We start from the raw sequence: 20,634 nt of genomic DNA, 5'->3' as shown, positions 1-20,634 counted from the left end.
GAAGCTGTTCCCTGTGAGGGTGCTGAGGCGCTGGCACAGGGTGCCCAGAGAAGCTGTGGCTGCCCCATCCGTGGCAGTGTTGGACAGAGGGGCTTGGAGCAGCTGCTCCAGTGGAAGGGGTCCCTGCCTGTGGCAGGGGTTGGAGCTTTAAGGTCCCTTCCAGCACAAACCATTCCATGGCTCCATGGTGCACACACCCGGGCACATCCCTTCATCCTTCCCCATTCCCCCCATTCACCCCACACCGGTTCTCGTTGTTGTTCTCTGTGCCGGCGCCAGGGGGCGCGCCGCTGCGGCGAGGGAGAGGCGGAGCCAAGTGACGCAGGTCCCGCCCCCCGCGCGCGCGGTCAGCTAAGCCCCGCCCCTTCCCCGCGCTCTCCCCCCCCCCCCTCCTCGCTCTTCCCCCCCCCTCCCGCTGCAGCCACCCGCAGCCTCGCCCGGCTCCGGTGCGTGCTGTGCCCCCCCACATCCATCACCCATCCCCAGCCGCTGCGGACCCCCCCCCGGAGCCATGGCCCCCATCGGACTCAAGGCTGTGGTGGGAGAAAGTAAGATCCGCGTCCGGTCCGCGCTATGGGGGGGGGTGGTGGTGTTACAATAACGGGGTTCAGGACCCCCCCTTCCTTTTACCGCGGGTGGGGGGATGCTGAGGGTGCGCAATGTGGACCGTCGGGACGGCATCAGCGCCTGGGGGGGGCACATAGGGAACCCCCCCATGGGGCAGGACGTGGGGACAGGGGGCCCGGTGTGATCGGGGCTTGCGCCTCCCCCCCCCCCCCCCCCCCCCCCCCCCCCCCCCGTTTTTATTCATTTTGGGGGTTTTTGGGTTTTTCTCTGCAGTGCTGAGGGGAGGGGACGGGGACAGGGGGCTGGAAAACGGAGGGTGGAGGAAGAAGGAAGCGAAAGGAGCTTGAATCTCCCCCTCCCCCAAATCCTAAAGGCCGAGGGGCGATCGCATCATGGGGAAAAGCCGCTCGCCCCCTCTCTCGGGGGGGGGTCTGAGCAGGGCCGGGGGGGGCATTGGTTCAGGCCTTTGTCCGCAGCGAACCCGCTTTCACCGGTTTTCCTTATGGATATCGGTGTTTTCCCGGCCCCGGCTCCGCTTCCTTGTTCCGGGGGCGGGATGCGCCCCCCCTTAACCCCCTAAATCCCCCTTTTCCCACGGGCATTGCCCCTCGGGTCCCGGTCCTGCGGCGGTTCCGGGCCCCGCGATCGCTTCCTTCCTGCAGCCGGTGTTTGCAACGTCTCCATTGGGGGGGGAAAGGGGGGGTTCCCAAAACGCTCCAGGCTGGAAGCAGGGGGGGAATGGGGGGGTCCCTTCCAAAGGGCAAATTAAAGCGACCCCCCCTGTATTTATTTCTATGTAAATTGGACTGAAATCGAGAGGAGAAAGGGCAGGAACCGGTGAAACTTCCCCCGTGCTCCCCGCAGCCATGAAAACCCGTTCTCGTCCCTCCCCGCTCCTCCTGCGGGATTTATTTCCGTGGCATCCGGGCCCGGATTCCTGTGTTTTTTGGGATGGGGGGGCGGTATTTGGGGTGTAATCGGGGAAGGGGGGGGGTTGTTGTATGTGTGTGGCTGTGGGTGACATCCCCGCGGTGGGGATGCGGATGGTGCAGCCGGGGCTGGTGGTGTGATCGGGTGGGTGGTGATGTGATGGGAAAGGGGGGGGGGGGGAAATCCCTCTGGATGGATGGCCCTGCTTTGTTCCCAGGCATCACCCTGCCCCAAGGATGGGGGGGTTTGAGCCGTTCCCTCCTCATCATCATCACCCTGGGGTGCTGCATTGGGGGTTTGAGCCCATCCGGCTGGAAAACCAAAGGGGAAAGGCGAGGGAATGGTTGTTTCTCTGCTGCAGGATGAGCTTTGGGGAGGGGGGAGGTTGGCTCTTTGTTGGGTGTGCTTTTGGAGGGGTCCCCTCGCTTCCTGCCATCCACCCACTCCCAGGCCCCATCCAGCTCTCCCAGTGCCCTCCTGAAAGAGGGGACGGGGACCAGCTCCTCTGCACGTCCCTTATTCCATTCATTGTCTCTGCGCTGAAATAGGCTGGGGGAGAGCAACACACACACATACACATCATGGAAATCTGTCTCCATCCTCCCCTTCAGGGTAACAAACTGCTCTGTGCTTCCCTGAAAAATCTCATTCCAGACTGGAAACGATAACTGAGAGCTGGGCATCAGGGAAGCGGGGGTGTTGGGAAGGAGGGAGCAGGGATGTGCAGGCAAAATGCTGCAGAGGAGTGAGGAACGGGGCCCTTGAGGAGCACCCTGCGGGCTCCAGCCCTCCCATCCCTCCTCGGGCTCCCATGGGAAGCTCCTGGCCTTGGTGGGTCCGTTCCTGCCTTGAGGTGCTGTTTGCAGCTGGAGTCAGGAGCAGGGTACCAGGACCTCCCCCACTGGGCACCATTGCGGATGGCACAGGGCTCTCCCCCACTGCACCAGCCTGCTCTAAAGGGATTCCCTAAGGTTTTCCTGCAGAAGATGCTCCTAAGGAGCAAGAGGTCCAAGCCTGGGGCTGACCCCAGGGCAGGGTATGCCCCCGTGGAAGGAGGGAGGGAAAGCTGGATGGATGCTGCCGCGTTGCCATGGCTCGCTCTGCCAGGCCCCCCCTCCGTCACTGCATTCTGCCCTGGCTTCCCTCCAGACCCGGATTATTCCTCTGACCAGCTGGTGCCACGGCAGGGTTTGGAGGCCCCTGGAGAGGTGGGAAGGGGGATGAGGTGGGTGAGTATTGCAGGAGATGGGCAGAACCAGATTGTCCCCCCCACAGAGCCATGGGGTGCGGGCTGGGGGTGTCCCTGCGCCTCCCCGCAGCATCCACCAGGGATGGCTGCATCCCTTCAGGACTTGCTTTCCTTCAGCTGGGGTCGGAGCTGAGTGCGGTGCCCAAGGACCACATCCTCCTGTTGTGCCTCTGCTCCCTCTGCAGCCCCCTCCCCAGACCCCCACTGGAGAACCAGTCCCTTTGCTCTGGGTCTGGTTTGCAAAGCCTCACCCAAGCATGGAGCTGATCCCCATTCCGAGCCCCCCCATCTTCCTCTAACTCCCACTGCATTCACATTCCCCATCCTCTCTTGCCTCAGGGCCTCCTTGCACCCCGTTGCCCTGAGCATCCCTGGCCCAGGCTGGTCCCTGCTGTCCTGCAGCACCCTGCAGTGGAGAGGAGGAGGAGGAGGCGGCTGGGTTTTACTTCACTGAACCATCACCAAGCCGGGCCTGCTGCAGGGGTGACACCTGCCCAGTGCCTGCCACCGCCATGGGCTGGTGCAAGACACACAGCTGGAGTGATGCCCATAATGGATCTGAACCCCCCTGACCCCCTGCAAGAGGAGATAAACCTCCCCAAAGGCTTCTTCCTTTTGCTCACGGTGCTGTCATGGACAGATGGGAGAAGCAGAGCAGCCCTGGGATAAGGGAGAACCCTGCTCCCTTCTGGAGACAGCAGGAAAACACCTTTCCCCCAGCACAGGAGCTGATCTTCCTATGGAGCATCCTTGCTCTACAGCCTCCTGTGCTGCCTACCAGAGCCCCACCGAGGAGCCCCATGGTTAAATCCTGCCTGGATGAGGTCTGATGGGCCCACAGCACCCATGTAACAGCCACATGGTGTCACCCAGTGTCCCCATCTGAACCTCTCGAGGGTCCATGTTGGGATGTGGTGACTTGCGGATGCAGGCTCCTTCTGAGCTGCACATGAGGTGCTAAACCTCCAGGGACAGGGATGAGGCCCAGGCAGGGGCCGTGGGGACCTGCTGCCAGTTGCTGGTGTGTCACTTCCCCAGGATGCATGGGGCACCCCATAGCTCCCCCCACCCCTGTGCCAAGGGCACAGATGCTGCCCATGGAGGATGCTCCATGCCCAGCTCAAGGCTTGTGTGCTACCCTGGAGCCAGGTCTGGCAAGAGAGAGGAAGCAGCAGAGGACACAGGATTGGCTGCTCCTGGTGGGACCATTGCAGGGATGCACATCGCATCCTCCTGCCTGCACATGGTGGTCTCTGTGCCCTGGCCCCTATGGGTGGGAGCAGACCCTGAAGCTGAAGCCAATCTCTTCCCGGGCAGCCCAGCTTCCCAGTGCGCAGCTCTGGGGAGTCCCAAGGGCAGGGAAGGAAGGAGGGCCGAGGGGTATTTGCCCACACATGACCATGGAAAGGTACCAGGAATGACAAACCTCACTTGGACATCACATCCACCCACCAGTGTCTGCCTGTGCAAGAAGGTTGAAAGGAACTTGGACTCTTTCCCTCTAAAAAGAAGGGAGAAGAGTCTGATTCCCCTGCACTTCTGAGGAAAAGCATCCCAGGAGAGATTCCTTCCCTCTTCCCACAAAACCAACACGGTTAAAAAGAGAATCATTGTCACATGGCTTTTGGTTGCACGCTGAGAAGCAGATGCTGCGTCCACCAACTCATGATGAGGGAAGGGACTTGGCTCTTATGCTTTGGAGAGTGCAAAAATAGATGGAGCCGGAGGTGCATTAACTTAGGGGCTTCCGTGTTTCCCATATGGACATGTACACACGTGTTGACACGTGTGCTGCAGGGTCACTGATGGAGTCCATCAGTTGTGTCCCTAAGAGAGCAGCAAAGATCATCAGGACCTGGCCACACATCAGCTGGACCCTCTTGGTTCAAGGCAGAGAAGAACCAGCTCAGAAAGTCACAGTCACACACATAGGAAGGGGTGAGTTACCCCTGGGAGGGGGTTACCTCCCCTCCAGGACACTGGCACCCTGTGTGTGCTGTCCTGCTGCAGCTCCTCTGGGCACAAAGCATCCAGGTGCAGATCCGGGTGCAGCATCCAGGTACAGCATCTGTGCCAGGGATGGAATCACCCAGTGGAACAGGGCAAATGTTACTGGAGGGTGATGCCTTCACAAGGGACCCGATGTGCCCTGTGGCCCATTGACTCAACCCAGACCTGCTCAGCTCCCACATCTGTGTGCACACCTGAGGAATCAGTGCCAGGAGCGATCCCACAGGGAGACCCTTGGGAATGTCACCACAGTTCTCCAGTGCAGGCAGCGAGCGCCGTTTATGGCAGTGATCGTGCATTTCATTTCCGTTCCTCCCTTCTGGCTGTGTTCATGAGTTCAAGACCTTCAGGTCCCTGTTGTCCTCCTCTCTGGGCTCTGCAGGTTTCCCATGGCTTTGGTGCATCCTTCCCAAGAGCAGAGCAAATAGGAAAAGGAGGAATGTGGGTGAAAATAGCAAAGATGTCCTCATCCAGGGCTGGGGAGGAAAGGATGAAGCTGAGCCTGGGTGGTTCCAGACTTACTGGAGCTGGATGGCACCTGGGCTGCATCATTGTCGGGTTCCCACGTGAGGAACGTGTCCTCCAGCAAGGTGTTGAGGACACAGAGTGCTGCAGGGCAGATATTTGAGCCTTGGGTTATGGACACAGTGTTCTCTGCGCTCAAATCACCCCTGAGGTTGCTCTTACCTGCACTGAAGGACACCAGCCAGGCTTTGCCTCCTGTAAGGGAAGTTATCCTGTGCATCCTCAATGGGGTTGATGGCCTTCCTGCCATCCTCTGCTCCACGGAGCCTGTTTTACTGGGGACTGCTTGAGGATGGAGCGTTGGCACCTTGAGATCCCTGCTGAGGATGTTCAGAGATAGGTCTGTGCTCCACTACATTCAGTCGTGGTTATGTCTATGCAACATTCACACTGTCTTAAGCAATTAGTTAATGAACCAGCAAAAAGCAGTTGCTAAGTCAACCCAAACCAAACATGTTCCTCTTGGAGATGCAGTGTGACAGCCTTAGAGGAGAAGTGGGTCTTGAGCAAACCTCACTCTGGGTTCCTGCAGCATCCCTCACCCATCATGGTGCTCCTGGTGGATGTGGTTCCACTGCTTCCACTACTGGTGGAGGTCAGGGCTGCTCATTGGGTTCCAGGCTCTTTCTGAAGCAGGATAACGGGTTTGGGGCATCCCAGATGGGTCCATGTCAGCACAGGCTTTGTATGGGCACAGACAATGGCAGGGTTGGTTCCTCTTCCCCCACAACCAGTTAGAGACATGGGGCTGGCTGCTGTTGCCCAGCCAGCTTGCTATAAATACCATGGACTAAGCCTCTTGGAGTGATGGATAGGCTCAGGTCCTACTAGGCCACCGTGTCACCAGCTTCTCCTCCTGCTTGGAAATGATGCAGTGGGTCATTTCCATGCCACCTGTCGCTGTTGTCCATTGGCAGATGGGATATGCTTCTTTGTCCATAGGCACTGATGTTGTCTCTGCATTGGAGGATAAGTCTGGAGCCGTCTGTATTGTCTGTTCTTGGTAGATATTGGAACTACAATCATTCCAGCCTGAAGGAATCAGGTGCAGTGTGGTAGGTCCAGACAAGCCAAGTGTTGAAGGCACTGGATGAGATGCACATATGCATTTTTTCCCCTGGTGAAGCTGAAAAACTTGGCTGTGAGCATCACCAACTGATGCTAGAGCCCAGCAGCCCTGGCTGGCCAGAACACCTGGGGACATTGATGGCAACATCTGACCTGCTAATGTGGGAACACAAGAGCATCCCACTTGGGATGGAGACGCGCTACCTCCCATTGCTCATGGACCACTGTCCTGGTGCCAGGGTGATGGTGCACAAGAGGTGGCCAGGCTTGACTTGAGGAGCTCAGGGAATGGAAGAGTCTCTTGATGATCCTATAACTTCTCTTGAGTGTGGAACTGGATCATAGAATGGTTAGGGTTGGAAGGGGCCATAAAGAATTGGCTTGAGGATGCCTTCCCAGGCATTGCTCATCCCTGATAGCATCAAGACATCAACAGCACAGTGTGCAGCTGGATGTGCTTGTACCAGAGATGCTGCTTAGGAATTGCACTGCTCAAGGACAGGTCTGGTATCTTCTCACATCTGGCCTTGGCCAAGCCCTTGGTGCCTCATCCATCCCCATGTGCTCATCTCCCACCCAGCAGCAGAAGCAGGGTCCTTGTTCGGAGATGCCTGGGTACTGTTCACGTCCTGCCCAGCATCCCATCCACAGCTCCAATGCCAGCAGCCACATGAGCCAGAACAGCCCCAGGGATAGGCTGCACTCTCCTACATCTCCTTTGCACCCCAGAATTCCCACATTCCACCCTTTCTATACCACCTCTGGGGCTCCCCTGTCCTGGGCTGTCCCCTCCTTGCTTCAGCAATGGAGCCTTTGCACCAATGGGCCTCAGGATGTTCTTTCCCAACCTCCTTCCTTCTTTCCTTCCCCTCCCAGCCCTAGAGCAAAGCCATCACAGGGGCAGGAAGTCTTCCGACAGCCAGACCCTGACCCTGGTCACCATCAGTGGGGCACCACCATGGCCCCTGTGCTTCACTCCACATAGTTTGCAGCTGAGGTTGTTGGGATGGGACGGAGGGCGGGAGCTGCTTTGTAAACAGCTCTGTTATTCCTGGAGCCTTGTTCCGGGGAAGGAGCCAAATGTGTGTAATGGAAGGAAGAGGAGGGATGCTCTCGCTGGCATCCCTGCTTCCCAGCCATGCTCCTGCACCAGTGAAGGACCAGAGCGCAGGATGGGGCCAGGCTCCTGCCTATGGGGAGAACAATTCCCATTCCACGTTTTTGCTGTGTGAGTGACCTGGATTCGGATGGGCAGCACATATGGGTGCAGGCAGCAGCTTTTCTCCCCCCAGCTGTGCCCAGCTCCATCCCCTCTCCCTGGCCATGCAGCCCCTTTACCGATGGAAAGGATAAAGGATGTGACCAAGGGCAGGCAGGACTCCAGGTTGATGGCCAGCATCCTTCTGGAGCATCCCATAGGCAGACGTCACAGGGAAGGAGATGATGTGCAGTGGCTGCTTCCAAAAGCTTTGTGTCATGGTTTAGCCCTGGGGATAACTCAGAACCACGCAGCCGCTCGCTTGCTCCCCCCCCAAAGAGACTGGAAGAAGGGGACAGACACTTCATAAACCCCAAAGGAGCTTCACTGGGGGACCCAAGGCAATGACACCTCAATAGTGGGCTCCACATAGCACATGTGTTTAATAGCATAGAAACGTTCCTTAGCTGGGTTTTAACTGCACATTTCAATCCCTGGTCCTGGAAGCAGAGGCTCAGAGCAAAGCCCTCCAGGGCAGAAAGGCAGGGAGAAGCACCACGGGGAGGACACGGATGCAGATTCTCCCTTAGGATCAGCCAGGCAGTTCCGAGCACATCCCTGTTGTGCAAGGGGTGATGCTTCATACACCAGGGTACAAAAGGGACCTTCAGGGACCCCCCAGTGCAGATGTTTGGCAGGAGGGCAAATACTGATTCTAGCAAGGCTTGAAGCCCCCTATCCTGCAGTCCAGCCCCCCCAAGTGACACCCACTGCACCCCACTCCTCACATGGCCTTAACCTGCACCCCACAGGGAGCAGCCCCATGGGCACCCCATGGTGTATGGGTGCAGGGTGGCCACAGGGCCGAGGGGTGCGGGGGGAACCCCAGCTGCTGCTGTCCCTGTTGGTTGCATAAACCCGGCCAGTGCAGGAGGTGAAATGGGATTTGGGGGATTACAAGGACCAGGCTGAGGCCGCTTGAGTCTTGTTTCTAAAAGGAGCTCTTAAGCCCTTGTTGTTTCCCTGGTGTTTCAGATTAGGGCTGAGACATGGGGGGGGTGGGACCCCCCCACAGTGATCCCATAGCTCCCCACTTGCTGTGGGCTCTGCTGTTAGTGCCAAACATGAGATAGAAACAGGGCTGGGGGTGACCAGCCCTCCCTGGGTACCCCAAACCCATCCCCATCTCCTGCCACATCCCTAGGAAAGGTGCTGGGGAGCGGGGCTCACTGTGGGTTGGGGCTCCAGTGCCTCCCATGCTGCTGTCAGTGGGTCCTGGGGTGCTACAGGGGGGGCTTGTGGTGCTCACCCTGCCCTGTGCTCCTTTCCTTGCAGAGATCATGCACGATGTGATCCGGAAAGTGAAGAAGAAGGGAGAATGGAAGGTGAGCATCAACCCCTGCAGGGGGGACAGGAGAGGAGGAGGACACAGGGAGCCCCTAAGGATGGGCAAGGGATGAGGACAGAATGGGACAAAGATGGGGAAGGGATGGGAAAGGGGAGCTTGTGGCTGCCCCTTGTGCCCCAGCTCACAGCCCTCTCTGCAGGTGCTGGTGGTGGACCAGCTCAGCATGCGGATGCTCTCCTCCTGCTGCAAGATGACCGACATCATGACCGAAGGCATAACAAGTGAGTAACCAGACCCTGGCCCAGCAAACCTCACCCTGGGAAAGGCAAAACCTCCCTCTTGGGCCTGCAGAGACATCTCCAGATTGGCACAAGCCAGTCCATCCGTGCCCATCCCACTGGGGATGGAGACGCGCTACCTCTCGTTGCTCATGGACCACTGTCCTGCTGTGTCACAGCCTCCCTCCTTACCTGCTGGGGCTGGAGGAGCCCAGACACCTCATTCCCTGGTGGTATCTCAGTCTGAGGAGGAGACAAGGTGTTCTCTTATGCCAGCCCTCTAAATAGCTCCCTGCAGCACTCAGAAAGCAGCAGAGCACTCAGGGCTGTGCACTGGGAGGTTTTGCCCCAGCCTGCGTACCACTGAAGCATCACCTACCCCAGGCGGTCCCCTGCAGTGGAGGGATGTGAGAATAACCCCAAGCAACAGCAGGATGGGAGCACACAGACAAATGCACTGCTTACCAGTACCTGCACACAGCCCCATGGGTTGGGACTCCTGGGTGTGCAGTGGTGAGGGGTTTGGCAGGGCCGGTGGGATGTCCAACAGCTCCTACCCTCACCCATCCCTACCATGGTCCTTGTTTTCCCCCTCTCCAGTTGTGGAAGACATCAACAAGCGCCGGGAGCCACTGCCCAGCCTGGAGGCCGTGTACCTCATCACCCCCTCTGAGAAGGTGAATACACAGCGTGGGGCTGGGGGAGGCAGTGGGATGCTCATGCTGGGCCCATAGGGAGCATCTTGGCTTCAGCCAGGCCAGTGATGCAATGGAGCAGAGGTTTGGAGCATGCCTCGTGCCGGGAGGGAGGATGCTGGTGCCAGCCCCATGCCCAGCCCAGCCGGTCCCTTCTCTCTTGCAGTCCATCCACTCCCTCATCAATGACTTCAAGGATCCTCCCACCTCCAAGTACAGAGCTGCCCATGTCTTCTTCACTGACTGTGAGTACCCAGAGGGGAGGACCCTGGCACTAAAGGGATGCAGGGGTAAAGGGATACAGGGATGCAGGGATGCTGAGCTCCTCCTCTCCCTCCCCTCACAGCCTGCCCTGATGCCCTCTTCAATGAGCTGGTGAAGTCCCGTGCTGCCAAGGTCATCAAGACCCTGACGGAGATCAACATTGCCTTCCTCCCTTCCGAGTCCCAGGTGAGGCCGGGATGGGGCAGGCAGGGGATGCTCTGGCTCCTCGTCCAGCCCCTCAGGGTCTGTGTCACAGCCTCACACCGCAGGCTGGCTCCTCAGCCCCTGCTCAGCCCTTCCTGTCTGCTTTGATTACTTGTTGGGGCTGATCCACTGCTGGGGATTTAGCAGAGAGCCAGCCCGCCTGGGTGAATGGATGCGATGAGGGGGACTGCAGGGACAGATGGTGCCGAACCTGCTGGTGCCATTAACCCTTGAGTGTTTGGGCAAGACGTGGAAGATGAGCTCTTGGCATGTCCAGTTCTGGACCCCTCACTACAAGAGAGACCTTGAGGTGCTGGAGCGGGGCCAGAGAAGGGCACTGGAGCTGGTGCAGGGCCTGGAGCACAAGAGAGATGGGGAATGGCTGAAGGACCTGGGGGGTTCAGTCTGGAGAAGAGAAGGGTCAGGGGGGACCTGATGGCTCCCTACAAGTGCCTGACAGGAGGATGGAGCCAGGAGGGGCTGGGCTCTGCTCCCAAGGAACAAGGGATAGGACAAGAGGAAACGGCCTCAAGCTGCACCAGGGCAGGTTTAGATGGAGCTGAGGAACAATTCCTGCCCCAGAGGGTGCTCAGGCATTGGAACAGGCTGCCCAGGGCAGGGCTGCAGGCACCGGCCCTGCAAGTGTGCACACAGCGTGAAGACGAGGCCTCAGTGCCATGGGTTAGGGGTGGCCTTGGCAGTGCTGGGAATGGTTGGACTGGATGGGCTTAAAGGGCTTCTCCATCCCAGCTGGTTCTATGGTTCCATGGTCTCCACACGCAGCCAAACTGGCTTCTGGTCTTCACCAGGGGAGCAGCATGTTCCCAGGTCTGTCCCTGCTTGGGGCAAACGCCTGCTGCGGGACTGCCTCCTCTGCTCCCCTGTGTGTGGGTAAGGACCATGCCGTGGAGCTGGGGAAGACACTGGGGAGCACAGAAAGCCCAAAGGATGCTCCGAGCATCACTGCTCTCAGCTGGGGTTAAATCCAGCTTCCAAACCCACCGGGGCTGCTCCCCCTCCTCTGACCCTGCTCCCGCTGCTCCTCCAGGTTTACTCCCTGGATTCAGCTGACTCCTTCCAGAGCTTCTACAGCCCACACAAGGCACAGATGAAGAACCCAATCCTGGAGCGCCTGGCAGAGCAGATCGCCACCCTCTGCGCCACGCTGAAGGAGTACCCGGCCGTGCGGTACCGGGGGTAAGGGCAGCACCCACTGCATCCCTGCACTCCCTATGGACACAGGGACACATCCTCATCCCCAGCACAGTGGAGCTGGGGCCGTGCTGAGCATTGGACATGGATGTGGCTGAGGACAGTGTGGGGATGGATGCAGTGCTCAGTGTAAAGTACCCCAGACTTGAGGATGCTCTGGGAGATGGGTTGGGATCCTTAAATCCAACTGGAGCACTCCAAGGGGAGGTGGGAATAGGCAGCAAAACTTGCTGAGACACCTCACCTCCCATGAGCAAAGGGAAACCAGCAGCTCCTCTCTTCCCATCCCATGCCACTGCCCCAGGGAGCTGACCTCTCCCTCTGCTTCCTGCAGGGATTACAAGGACAATGCCATGCTGGCTCAGCTCATCCAGGACAAGCTGGATGCTTACAAAGCTGATGACCCCACCATGGGCGAGGTGAGCAGGGACAAGGGGAGGATGCTCGGGTGATGCTTCTCTCCTAAAGTCCCACTGGAGCTCTCAGTCACAATCACAGACCCCAAGTGGGGACCCCAAAGTCTCCCTGGCATCCCTGAACTGCTGTGGGGCTGGAGGAGCCCCCAGCCCCACTGCTGATGGTTCCCCCCCATTCTGCAGGGTCCGGACAAGGCTCGTTCCCAACTTCTCATCCTGGACCGTGGCTTTGACCCTGCGTCCCCGGTGCTCCATGAGCTGACTTTCCAAGCCATGAGCTACGACCTGCTGCCCATCGAGAACGATGTCTACAAGTGAGTGCAGTGCTGCTGGCCACAGAGTCCCCATGGTCCCACTCAGGGCATGAGCGGCAGCGGGATGCTCTTCCCTCCGTCCATCACAAGCTGTTTGTTGGGAGAAGTCATTCCCACCTGCAGTGTGGCAGGGAATGATGAGCAGCAGTAATGCAAAAGGGGATTTCCCTTGCCTTCAACCCATGGCTTCTTCCCAATGTTTAGCAGTTGAAGGGCAGATGCGAAACTGAGTTGAAGCAACTTCACCTGGCTTCTGGCAGAGCCAAGAAGAGCCCCATGTCATAGAATCATGGAATGATTTGAGTTGGAAGGGACCTTAAAGCTCCTCCAGCTCCAACCCCTGCCACAGGCAGGGACCCCTTCCACTAAAGCAGCTTGCTCCAAGCCCCTGTGTCCAACCTGGCCTTGAACACTGCCAGGGATGGGGCAGCCACAGCTTGTCCCCCACCTTTGAACCCCACTGTGATGCTCTCTGTCCTCTTCCCAGGTACGAGACCAGTGGCATTGGGGAAGCCCGGATTAAGGAGGTTCTCCTGGATGAGGATGACGACCTGTGGGTCACCCTGCGCCATAAGCACATCGCCGAGGTGTCCCAGTGAGTGTCCCTGCTTGCTGGCATTGCCACACAGCCCTGTTGGTGTCCCTGCTCCCTGACAGCGCTGTCCTCCTCTCCCCAGGGAGGTGACCCGGTCCCTGAAGGAGTTTTCTTCCAGCAAGAGGATGAACACAGGCGATAAGGTGACAACTGCATCCGCCAGGGTGGGGACGGGCACATGGGGGTCTCCTGGGGGCACCTCCACAAAGGGTGCTCAGGTCTCCTGACAGGGGGAGATGGCTCTGGGGTGCTGGACCCATGTCCTGGGCTTGGAGAAAGGGGATGGCTTGGGGTCAGTTTGCTACAGGTATGGGGTCCATATGGTTCCCTGAGCTGGTGTCAGTGAGAGGGGGCCGTGGTGAAAACAGGATGTAAAAGTGTCCAGAAGCTGGAAGCATCATCTCCGCCTCAACCAAGCACACTTGGGGGGCAGAGGAGGGTCCTCGGAGGTGTTCTCCCCCATCACTGCAGTTTGCAGAGCTGCCAAGGCCAGGTCACCCCCTCCCTGCTCCTGGTCCCCCAGGGTGAGTGACTGTGGCTCCTTCCCTTGCAGACCACCATGAGGGACCTGTCCCAGATGCTGAAGAAGATGCCGCAGTACCAGAAGGAGCTGAGCAAGGTATGAGGAGGGTGGGATGTCCCTGCAGAGAGCCCGTCTATGGGGAAGGCTCTCCCCACAGGCTCCCAGGCCATAGGAAAGGGCTTGGGGTGGTGGCACAGGGACCCTTCGCTGGTGGTGACCACAGGACTCATGTCTCCCCAGTACTCAACCCACCTTCACCTGGCTGAGGACTGCATGAAGCACTACCAGGGCACGGTGGACAAGCTGTGCCGAGTCGAACAGGTACCACCAGACCCACATCCCCAGTGGGGACAAACTGGAGGTGGGAGCTCCTGCCCCACAGCTCAGCACTGAGCCCTGGGTTGAGGGATGATATGTGTTATCTGCAGGACCTGGCCATGGGCACCGATGCAGAAGGAGAGAAGATCAAGGACCCCATGAGGGCCATTGTCCCCATCCTGCTGGATGGGAATGTCAGCACCTATGACAAGATCCGCATCATCTTGCTCTACATCTTCCTGAAGAATGGTGAGGAGGACGCATGGGCAATGGTGGCAAACAGCTCAGGGTTCAACCAGCATAAGCCAGATGGAAAAGCTTCTGTCACCCGTTAGATGGCTTATGCTGGAGGGAGAGACCCCATATCCCCAGCCACTGTCCTGGGCTGGCAATGGAAGAGCTGTGTCCCTCATGGAGGAGCATTTCTCAGGAGGACACCATCTCCCTGTCTCATTTCCAGGTATCACTGAGGAGAACCTGAACAAGCTGATCCAGCACGCTCAGATCCCAGCTGAGGACAGCGAGATCATCACCAACATGGCCCACCTTGGGGTGCCCATCATCACAGACGTGAGTGTCCTCCTCCCACTGCCCACAGTCCTCCTTGCGCCTCGGGAGGACAATGCGTGGCAACCGGCCTGCTTTGGGATGTGCCTATCCTATGGGATACCCCCAGCAGCCCTCTGAGGTCCCGCACCAGTCTCAGGGTGTCTGTGTTCTCCCTCTGCCCAGTCCACCCTGCGCCGCCGGAGCAAGCCGGAGCGGAAGGAGCGGATCAGTGAGCAGACCTACCAGCTCTCCCGATGGACCCCGGTCATCAAGGACATCATGGAGGTGAGCAGCAAGGACAGGGATGGAGCAGGAGCCTCAGCACCGCCCGGGAAGGGGCTGCAGAGGACCATGACACCTCCCCATGGAATCAGACTGGTTTGGGTTGCAAGGGACCTTAAAGCTCCTCCAGCTCCAACCCCTGCCACAGGCAGGGACCCCTCCCACTGGAGCAGCTGCTCCAAGCCCCTGTGTCCAACCTGGCCTTGAACACTGCCAGGGATGGGGCAGCCACAGCTTCTCTGGGCACCCTGTGCCATGCCCTGGTTGTTCCTTGTGTGCCGTGGTGGGCACAGTTGGGTGGCCTTATCACAGGGATGTCCCAGCCAAGCCAAGGGACAGGCACGGCCCCATCAGGAGCTACCCCTGGACATGGCCAGGGGACCCCAGGCACCAGAACTGCTCCACAGCACAGGCAGATCCCACTTGCTCAGACACAGACCCTGGAGCCACATGTGGGGAAGGGGACATCCATGCAGTCAGTGCCCCCTCTGCTCCCAGCCACCACCGGCAAGCAGAGCTGCAGCTCCTCCAGTTCCCACAAGCCCATACAAGCTCACCTGGAAGCTCTTCAGGGACGACTTCTTGCCCAGGGAACCCCTAACCCTCATCCCCTGACCAGAGGGGACAGCAGGATCTCCCCACATCCATACTCACCCCTGAGTAAAGCAGGAGCAGGGCCCTTACTCTGGGAGGAATCCTTCCCTGTGCTGCAGCCTGTGCTGCCCCACAGCATCACACCACCCTTCTGAGCCTAAGTGCACCCTATGACAGGAACACAGGCAGATTGTGTCATTAATTCAGCCTATGCAAATATATGCAAATGAATCCTGACCTAAATGGGCCAATCCTATTGGGTGCAGCCCTATCGAGGGAACTTGTGCCTGCCCCTGGCTGACCCCATCTCTCTGCCCGCAGGATGCCATTGATGACAAGCTGGACACCAAGCACTACCCGTACATCTCCACCCGCTCCTCCGCCTCCTTCAGCACCACTGCTGTCAGGTGGGTACCAAACCCCCCGCTCCCAGACCCAGATCCCTGCATCACTGACAGCATCCAGCCTTCATCTGCGCATCTGCGAGCTGCTCTGCGGTCATTCAGGCATCCTGTGCCTCAGTTTCCCTCTGTGCAGCAACACTCAGAGCTGGACTTGTTCTGACAGCAGCTTGGGAGATAACCATGGAATCAAACTGGTTTGTGTTGGAAGGGACCTTAAAGCTCCTCCAGCTCCAACCCCTGCCACAGGCAGGGACCCCTTCCACTGGAGCAGCTGCTCCAAGCCCCTGTGTCCAACCTGGCCTTGAACACTGCCAGGGATGGGGCAGCCACAGATTCTCTGGGCACCCTGTGCCAGTGCCTCAACACCCTCCCAGGGAAGAGCTTCTGCTTAAGAGCTCATCTCAGTCTCCCCTCTGGCAGGTTCAAGCCATTCCCCTTGGCCTGTCCCTACAGGCCCTTGTCCCAAGCCCCTCTCTAGGTTTCCTGCAGCCCCTTTAGGCACTGGAGCTGCTCTCAGGTCTCCCCAGAGCACAGCAGAGGGGCAGGATCCTCTCCCTGAGCTGCTGCTCACACTCTGGGGATGCAGCCCAGCAGCTGGGGGGGCTCTGGGGTTTTGGGATGCTTTATGCCCATCCTTCACCCTCCTCTTCCTCTCTTCAGTGCCCGCTATGGCCACTGGCACAAGAACAAGGCCCCTGGCGAGTACCGGAGTGGTCCCCGCCTCATCATCTTCATCCTGGGCGGTGTGAGCATGAACGAGATGCGCTGCGCCTACGAGGTGACACAAGCCAGCGGCAAGTGGGAAGTGCTAATAGGTGAGTGGGGTCCTGTCCCCGCGCCCGCCGCGCTGGCTGCTCATTCCACCTCCTCCATCCCGCCTGTTCCTGGCTCCACAGCACTGTGGGAGCTGGGATGCTGCGGAAAGGGTTCCTCCTGGTGCCCCTCTGTCCCTCCTCCCCATGGACAGCACATGTCCCTCACCCATCCCTGCCTTGGCTCCCAGTTTTCCTCTCCCCGGCTGGTTTTGGTTAAGCAGAGATGGGTGAATGGGAAGGGGGTTTTGCATCTTGAATGGCTCCTGTCTGCCCCATTGCACCATTGGCAGTGGGGTTGTTACAGGGAGGAAACATGCAATAGTGGTGAGCAATGGCACACAGTGACCGCGATGGGCACTGTGTGGGCAACAGGAGATGCATTTTTGGGTTGCCCACATGCTGCATGTGCAGTGCATCAGGAGGTGCGTTTTCCCATTGCACACATTACAACACATGTGTGACAGGATGTGTGTTCAGCTCCTGGAGGAGCCATGGGTCAGGCATGGAGGACACAATGGAATTCCTGCCCGATGTTAGCAAGGAGCTCTAGGTCCCTTAAAATTCCGCCCGGGAAGCACGGCTGGATACACATCTTGTAGGGCAGGAGCCCCTCACCATCTCAGAGCTGTGGAGCCTCTTGCCGGCATCTCATCCCTCTCCTTGTATTCCCTTGGGAGCAGCAGCTCCCTCTCCATCACCTCCCACCGCCCCCCGGGACCCAGCACCGCTGCCCATCACATCCCACCTCTCTCTGGGTACCATTCCCTGCATGCGCCTGCGATGCTCCGGGTGGCAGCCGTGTCCTTCCTCTCCTCACGCCAGCGCAGGCTGTGGGGGGGGCCGGGCGCAGCCGTCAGCCCCGCTCTGTTCTCCTGCAGGTTCTACTCACATTCTCACTCCCACCAAATTTCTCATGGACCTGAGGCACCCCGACTTCAGGGACTCCACTAGGGTATCATTTGAGGATCAGGCTCCAGCAATGGAGTGAGCCAAAGACACCAAGTAAAGGCAGCTTACTGATGAAAAAGAAACTCTTCCTCCCTGAAGGGTTTTCTTTCATTCTTCCTCCTTTGGTTAATTATTATTACTGGGGGGTTCATTTGTTCGGGTCTCCCATAGGAAAATGCTTGCAAGTTCCTCCTACTGGGTGGAAAAGCATCCAGCGCCACTCCATCATCCCTCTGCCATGTCTCTTGGCCAGTCCTGGCTGGCTCCTTCATGCCATGAGCTCCCCCTTTGCCAGGGCTCAAGGGGGTGGGTCAGGGTCTAGCAGCAGGGTCAGGCAGGGGGACGGAGCATCCTGGGATGCTGCCCACATCCCACATCCAGCAATGGGGCTGGAGGTTCAGTGCCCAGGGCAGAGCCAGGTGCTTGTACTGGCTTCAGCCCCCTTCATCCCTTCCAGCACCAAGTGGATGCTGCCATGACTCCCCAGCTCCAGGGTGTGATGGGGCTGAAATCCTGATGGGAAAGTTCAGGTTTGCTCTTGTGGTCCCTTTTCCAAGGCTGCCGATGAGGCCCATCATGGCATTCCCATGAGCCATGTGCTGGTGTGCGCTGATCCAGGCAGGCTGCAAGGGCAGTGGAAGGCAAGAGCCCTTTACCTCCTTCTCTGCCACCCATTCCCTTCCCAGCCACCCCTTTGACCCGAGGATGCTCTGTGCAGGCAGGGGAAGAGCCTGAGGGCTGGAGAAGATCCGTATGTGCTGCCTGCCCTAATCCCTTGTGGCTTTTTGGCATCTCCAAAGTGTCCAGGAGCGTCTCCACTGACCATAACCTTGCTTCACAGTCCCCCCTGGCCCCTGCCTCATCCCACCCTGCTCCATCCACCTCTTCCACATCTCCTTTCCCATACCTTTCCCATTATACCCCTCCCAAGACATACATTCCCTCGCAAGCATTTCCACTGGCGTGCGGGGCTGTGGCCACCAGGTAAGGCCTCACTGGTGGAGATTGGGGTGGGGGGTATTGGGGACAGCACGGACATGAACTGGGGCATCGCTGGGGCATCCCAAAGCCATCGCTGATGCTCCCGCTCCATCTCTTCTACCCCACAGGGTCCACGCACATCCTCACCCCACAGAAACTGCTGGACACGCTGAAGAAACTCAATAAGACAGAGGAGGAAAGCAGCAGTTAAAAGGAAGCGCTGCCGCCGCCACCACTCGATGCCGAATCCAACCTTCCCCATGGGTGCAAGCAGCACCCGGCCCTGGCTTTCGATCTTGTTCTTGTGTTGATTCCCCCCCATTCCCCTCCCAGCGCTTTCCCAATCTCATTTTATCCACAGGGAGGGGACAACAGCCAAAAAGGAACCCATTAACCCCGATGCGTTGCGTTGAAAAGAGGAAAAGAACCCAAATTCTCTCTCTCTTTGTAGCTGCAGCTATTGGGAGCACCCAGGAGCTCGTCACTGAGTGCCCCATCAACCCACTGCTGGCCTTTTTCCCAACGCTTCTCCAGGGAATGTGGTTCCATGCAGATGGATAATGGGTGACCCCCCCCCCCATGGCTCCAGCTCGGCTTGGCTCTGCCTGCCCTTCCTGTTATGGGGTGGTGGGTGCTCCTGCCAGATGTGCACGCCAACATCTGGCACGGAGGGCGGTGGGGGTAATCAGGCTGCACCCGAGATGCTTCATGCTGTGGCAATTCCCATGTGAAAAGGGACCAAAATGGTCAAAACCTGGAGATGGGGCTTGTTTGCTTGTTTGGCTGCTCCTCTGCCCTGCTGCAGCCCCCCCTTCTCTGGGCCTCTCTATATATATAGGAAGAGAGATATATATGATAGAATCCCTGGATTTTTACATATGTATCTCCCTCTCCATCCATCCCCATGGAAGTTGGCACTCCCATGCCCGGCTCCTTGTGTCATCCCATGGTGAAGCATCCCTGAGCGTGCCGTCACCCCGAGGCCCCCCCCCCCAGACTCTGTGTATATTAATGACTGTGTCTGTGATGTTCTTACAAGCTTGGTGTATAGTGATTTACCCAAACCTCGGGTTTTTAGTTGGTTTTTATTGCCCCCCCCTCCCTCTTCCCCTGCCGTTAGGTGCACTGCAATATTTTGGGGTCCATCGTTTTGTTCTTGAAGGCTGTGACCCCCCTTTTCCTTCCCTTAAATCTCTCTTTCTTGCCTCGTTGGTGGTTCCCCCCCCCCAAATCCTTTCCTTCCCCATCTATTCCTTGCCCATAAAGTTAAATATATATTTTTAGGGCAAAGGCTGTATCATTGCACTGATCTTTGTTGGTCCCTCCTTGGTCCTCCCTCCCTGTTTGAGTTCCTTGGTTTTAGCAATGCAAATGCTTCAGGATCTTGTATGTTGGACATTATTATTATTATTATTTTTTCTGTTAACAGTTATTTATATAAAAAATAATTTATCAAAAAGGAAAACTTTAAAAAAAAAAAGAATTAATCTAGTCTGTCTTGGACCTTGTTTACCTTGGAATTACTGGAATCTAAATGTTGGAAAGTGTTGAAGCACAAACATGTATCATCTCTGTATATCTGTTCTTCTGTACTAAAGCACTCGAGTGACTCAATAAAAGCGATCTCCATCCCTAGTGCAACCTGCCTGTGCCGTGCTGCTTGCTCAGGGGACAGGCAAATCTCCTCTCCCAACCCCATATGCTTCAAAAGGGAAGGATCCTGGTGCGGTGATGCCGAAATTGGCCCAAGAAGCGGTTTTGGAAAGGAAGGCAAAGCCACAAAGCAACCAAGTGCCTTTATTTTGTTCAAAAATAGGTGATTCTCTCAGTACAAAATAGCAGCCAAAGGGCTCTGCTTGGCCTTACAAAAATCAGAGATACGGTAAAAAACATCATCTTTGCTGCTGGCTGGTGCCTTTGGGAGAGCTGGATATGGCTGCAGGGTCCCGGTGTGCTTCCCAGCTGGGACACTTGAGACACAGGGATGAGCAGATGCAACCAGAGACATAGAAACCCTCTTTAAAAGCCTCCCTGTATGCCCCAATCCAACCCCCCCCCCCCCCCAACCACAGTATAGGGACCCCCCCATTCGCAGCCCATCACCACAACCTGGGCTGGTTGCAAGGTCTGGGCTCAGTGGCTTTGGAGAGGCTCTAAACCTGAGTAACTCATGGGGGGCATTTGTGATCCCCCCCTCCAAAGTGGGGACTTGGTACAGCCACAGTAAAGTATAAACATGGGCACTTCAGGTAGGTCCTACCGATAATCACAGCCAGGGGCTCCCACAGCCTGAGATGCTCCGGATGGAGCAGGGGTTTTGGCTGGACCCATGCGGTGCTGACCCCCT

The 20,634-nt window shown here is 57.8% G+C and overlaps 1 protein-coding gene across 2 annotated transcripts; it reads left to right on the top strand.

Annotated features, from left to right (window-relative positions):
- The first annotated feature begins 431 nt into the window (after nt 1-431).
- On the top strand, nt 432-19,928 carry LOC101878563 (syntaxin-binding protein 1). Of its 2 annotated transcripts, none has more exons than XM_034067628.1 (19): nt 432-548; nt 8,883-8,932; nt 9,095-9,176; nt 9,774-9,850; nt 10,035-10,113; nt 10,215-10,318; nt 11,385-11,533; nt 11,883-11,967; nt 12,148-12,278; nt 12,766-12,873; nt 12,956-13,016; nt 13,427-13,492; nt 13,637-13,717; nt 13,825-13,963; nt 14,175-14,284; nt 14,447-14,548; nt 15,461-15,546; nt 16,204-16,358; nt 18,416-19,928. In XM_034067628.1, exons 1-19 carry the CDS (start codon nt 512-514, stop codon nt 18,496-18,498), a joined length of 1,785 nt encoding a protein of 594 aa, XP_033923519.1. In that variant the 5' UTR covers nt 432-511; the 3' UTR covers nt 18,499-19,928. The 2 variants fall into 2 exon arrangements, with proteins under 2 accessions (XP_033923519.1, XP_033923518.1); XM_034067627.1 differs by lacking the exon at nt 18,416-19,928 and adding an exon at nt 17,237-18,299.
- Nucleotides 19,929-20,634: the final 706 nt, after the last annotated feature.

Source organism: Melopsittacus undulatus, chromosome 11, assembly GCF_012275295.1.
Source record: "Melopsittacus undulatus isolate bMelUnd1 chromosome 11, bMelUnd1.mat.Z, whole genome shotgun sequence".
Classification (NCBI taxonomy): Eukaryota; Metazoa; Chordata; class Aves; order Psittaciformes; family Psittaculidae; genus Melopsittacus; species Melopsittacus undulatus.
The sequence above is the reverse complement of the archived record's forward strand: the minus strand, read 5'-3'. Positions and strand labels throughout refer to the sequence as shown.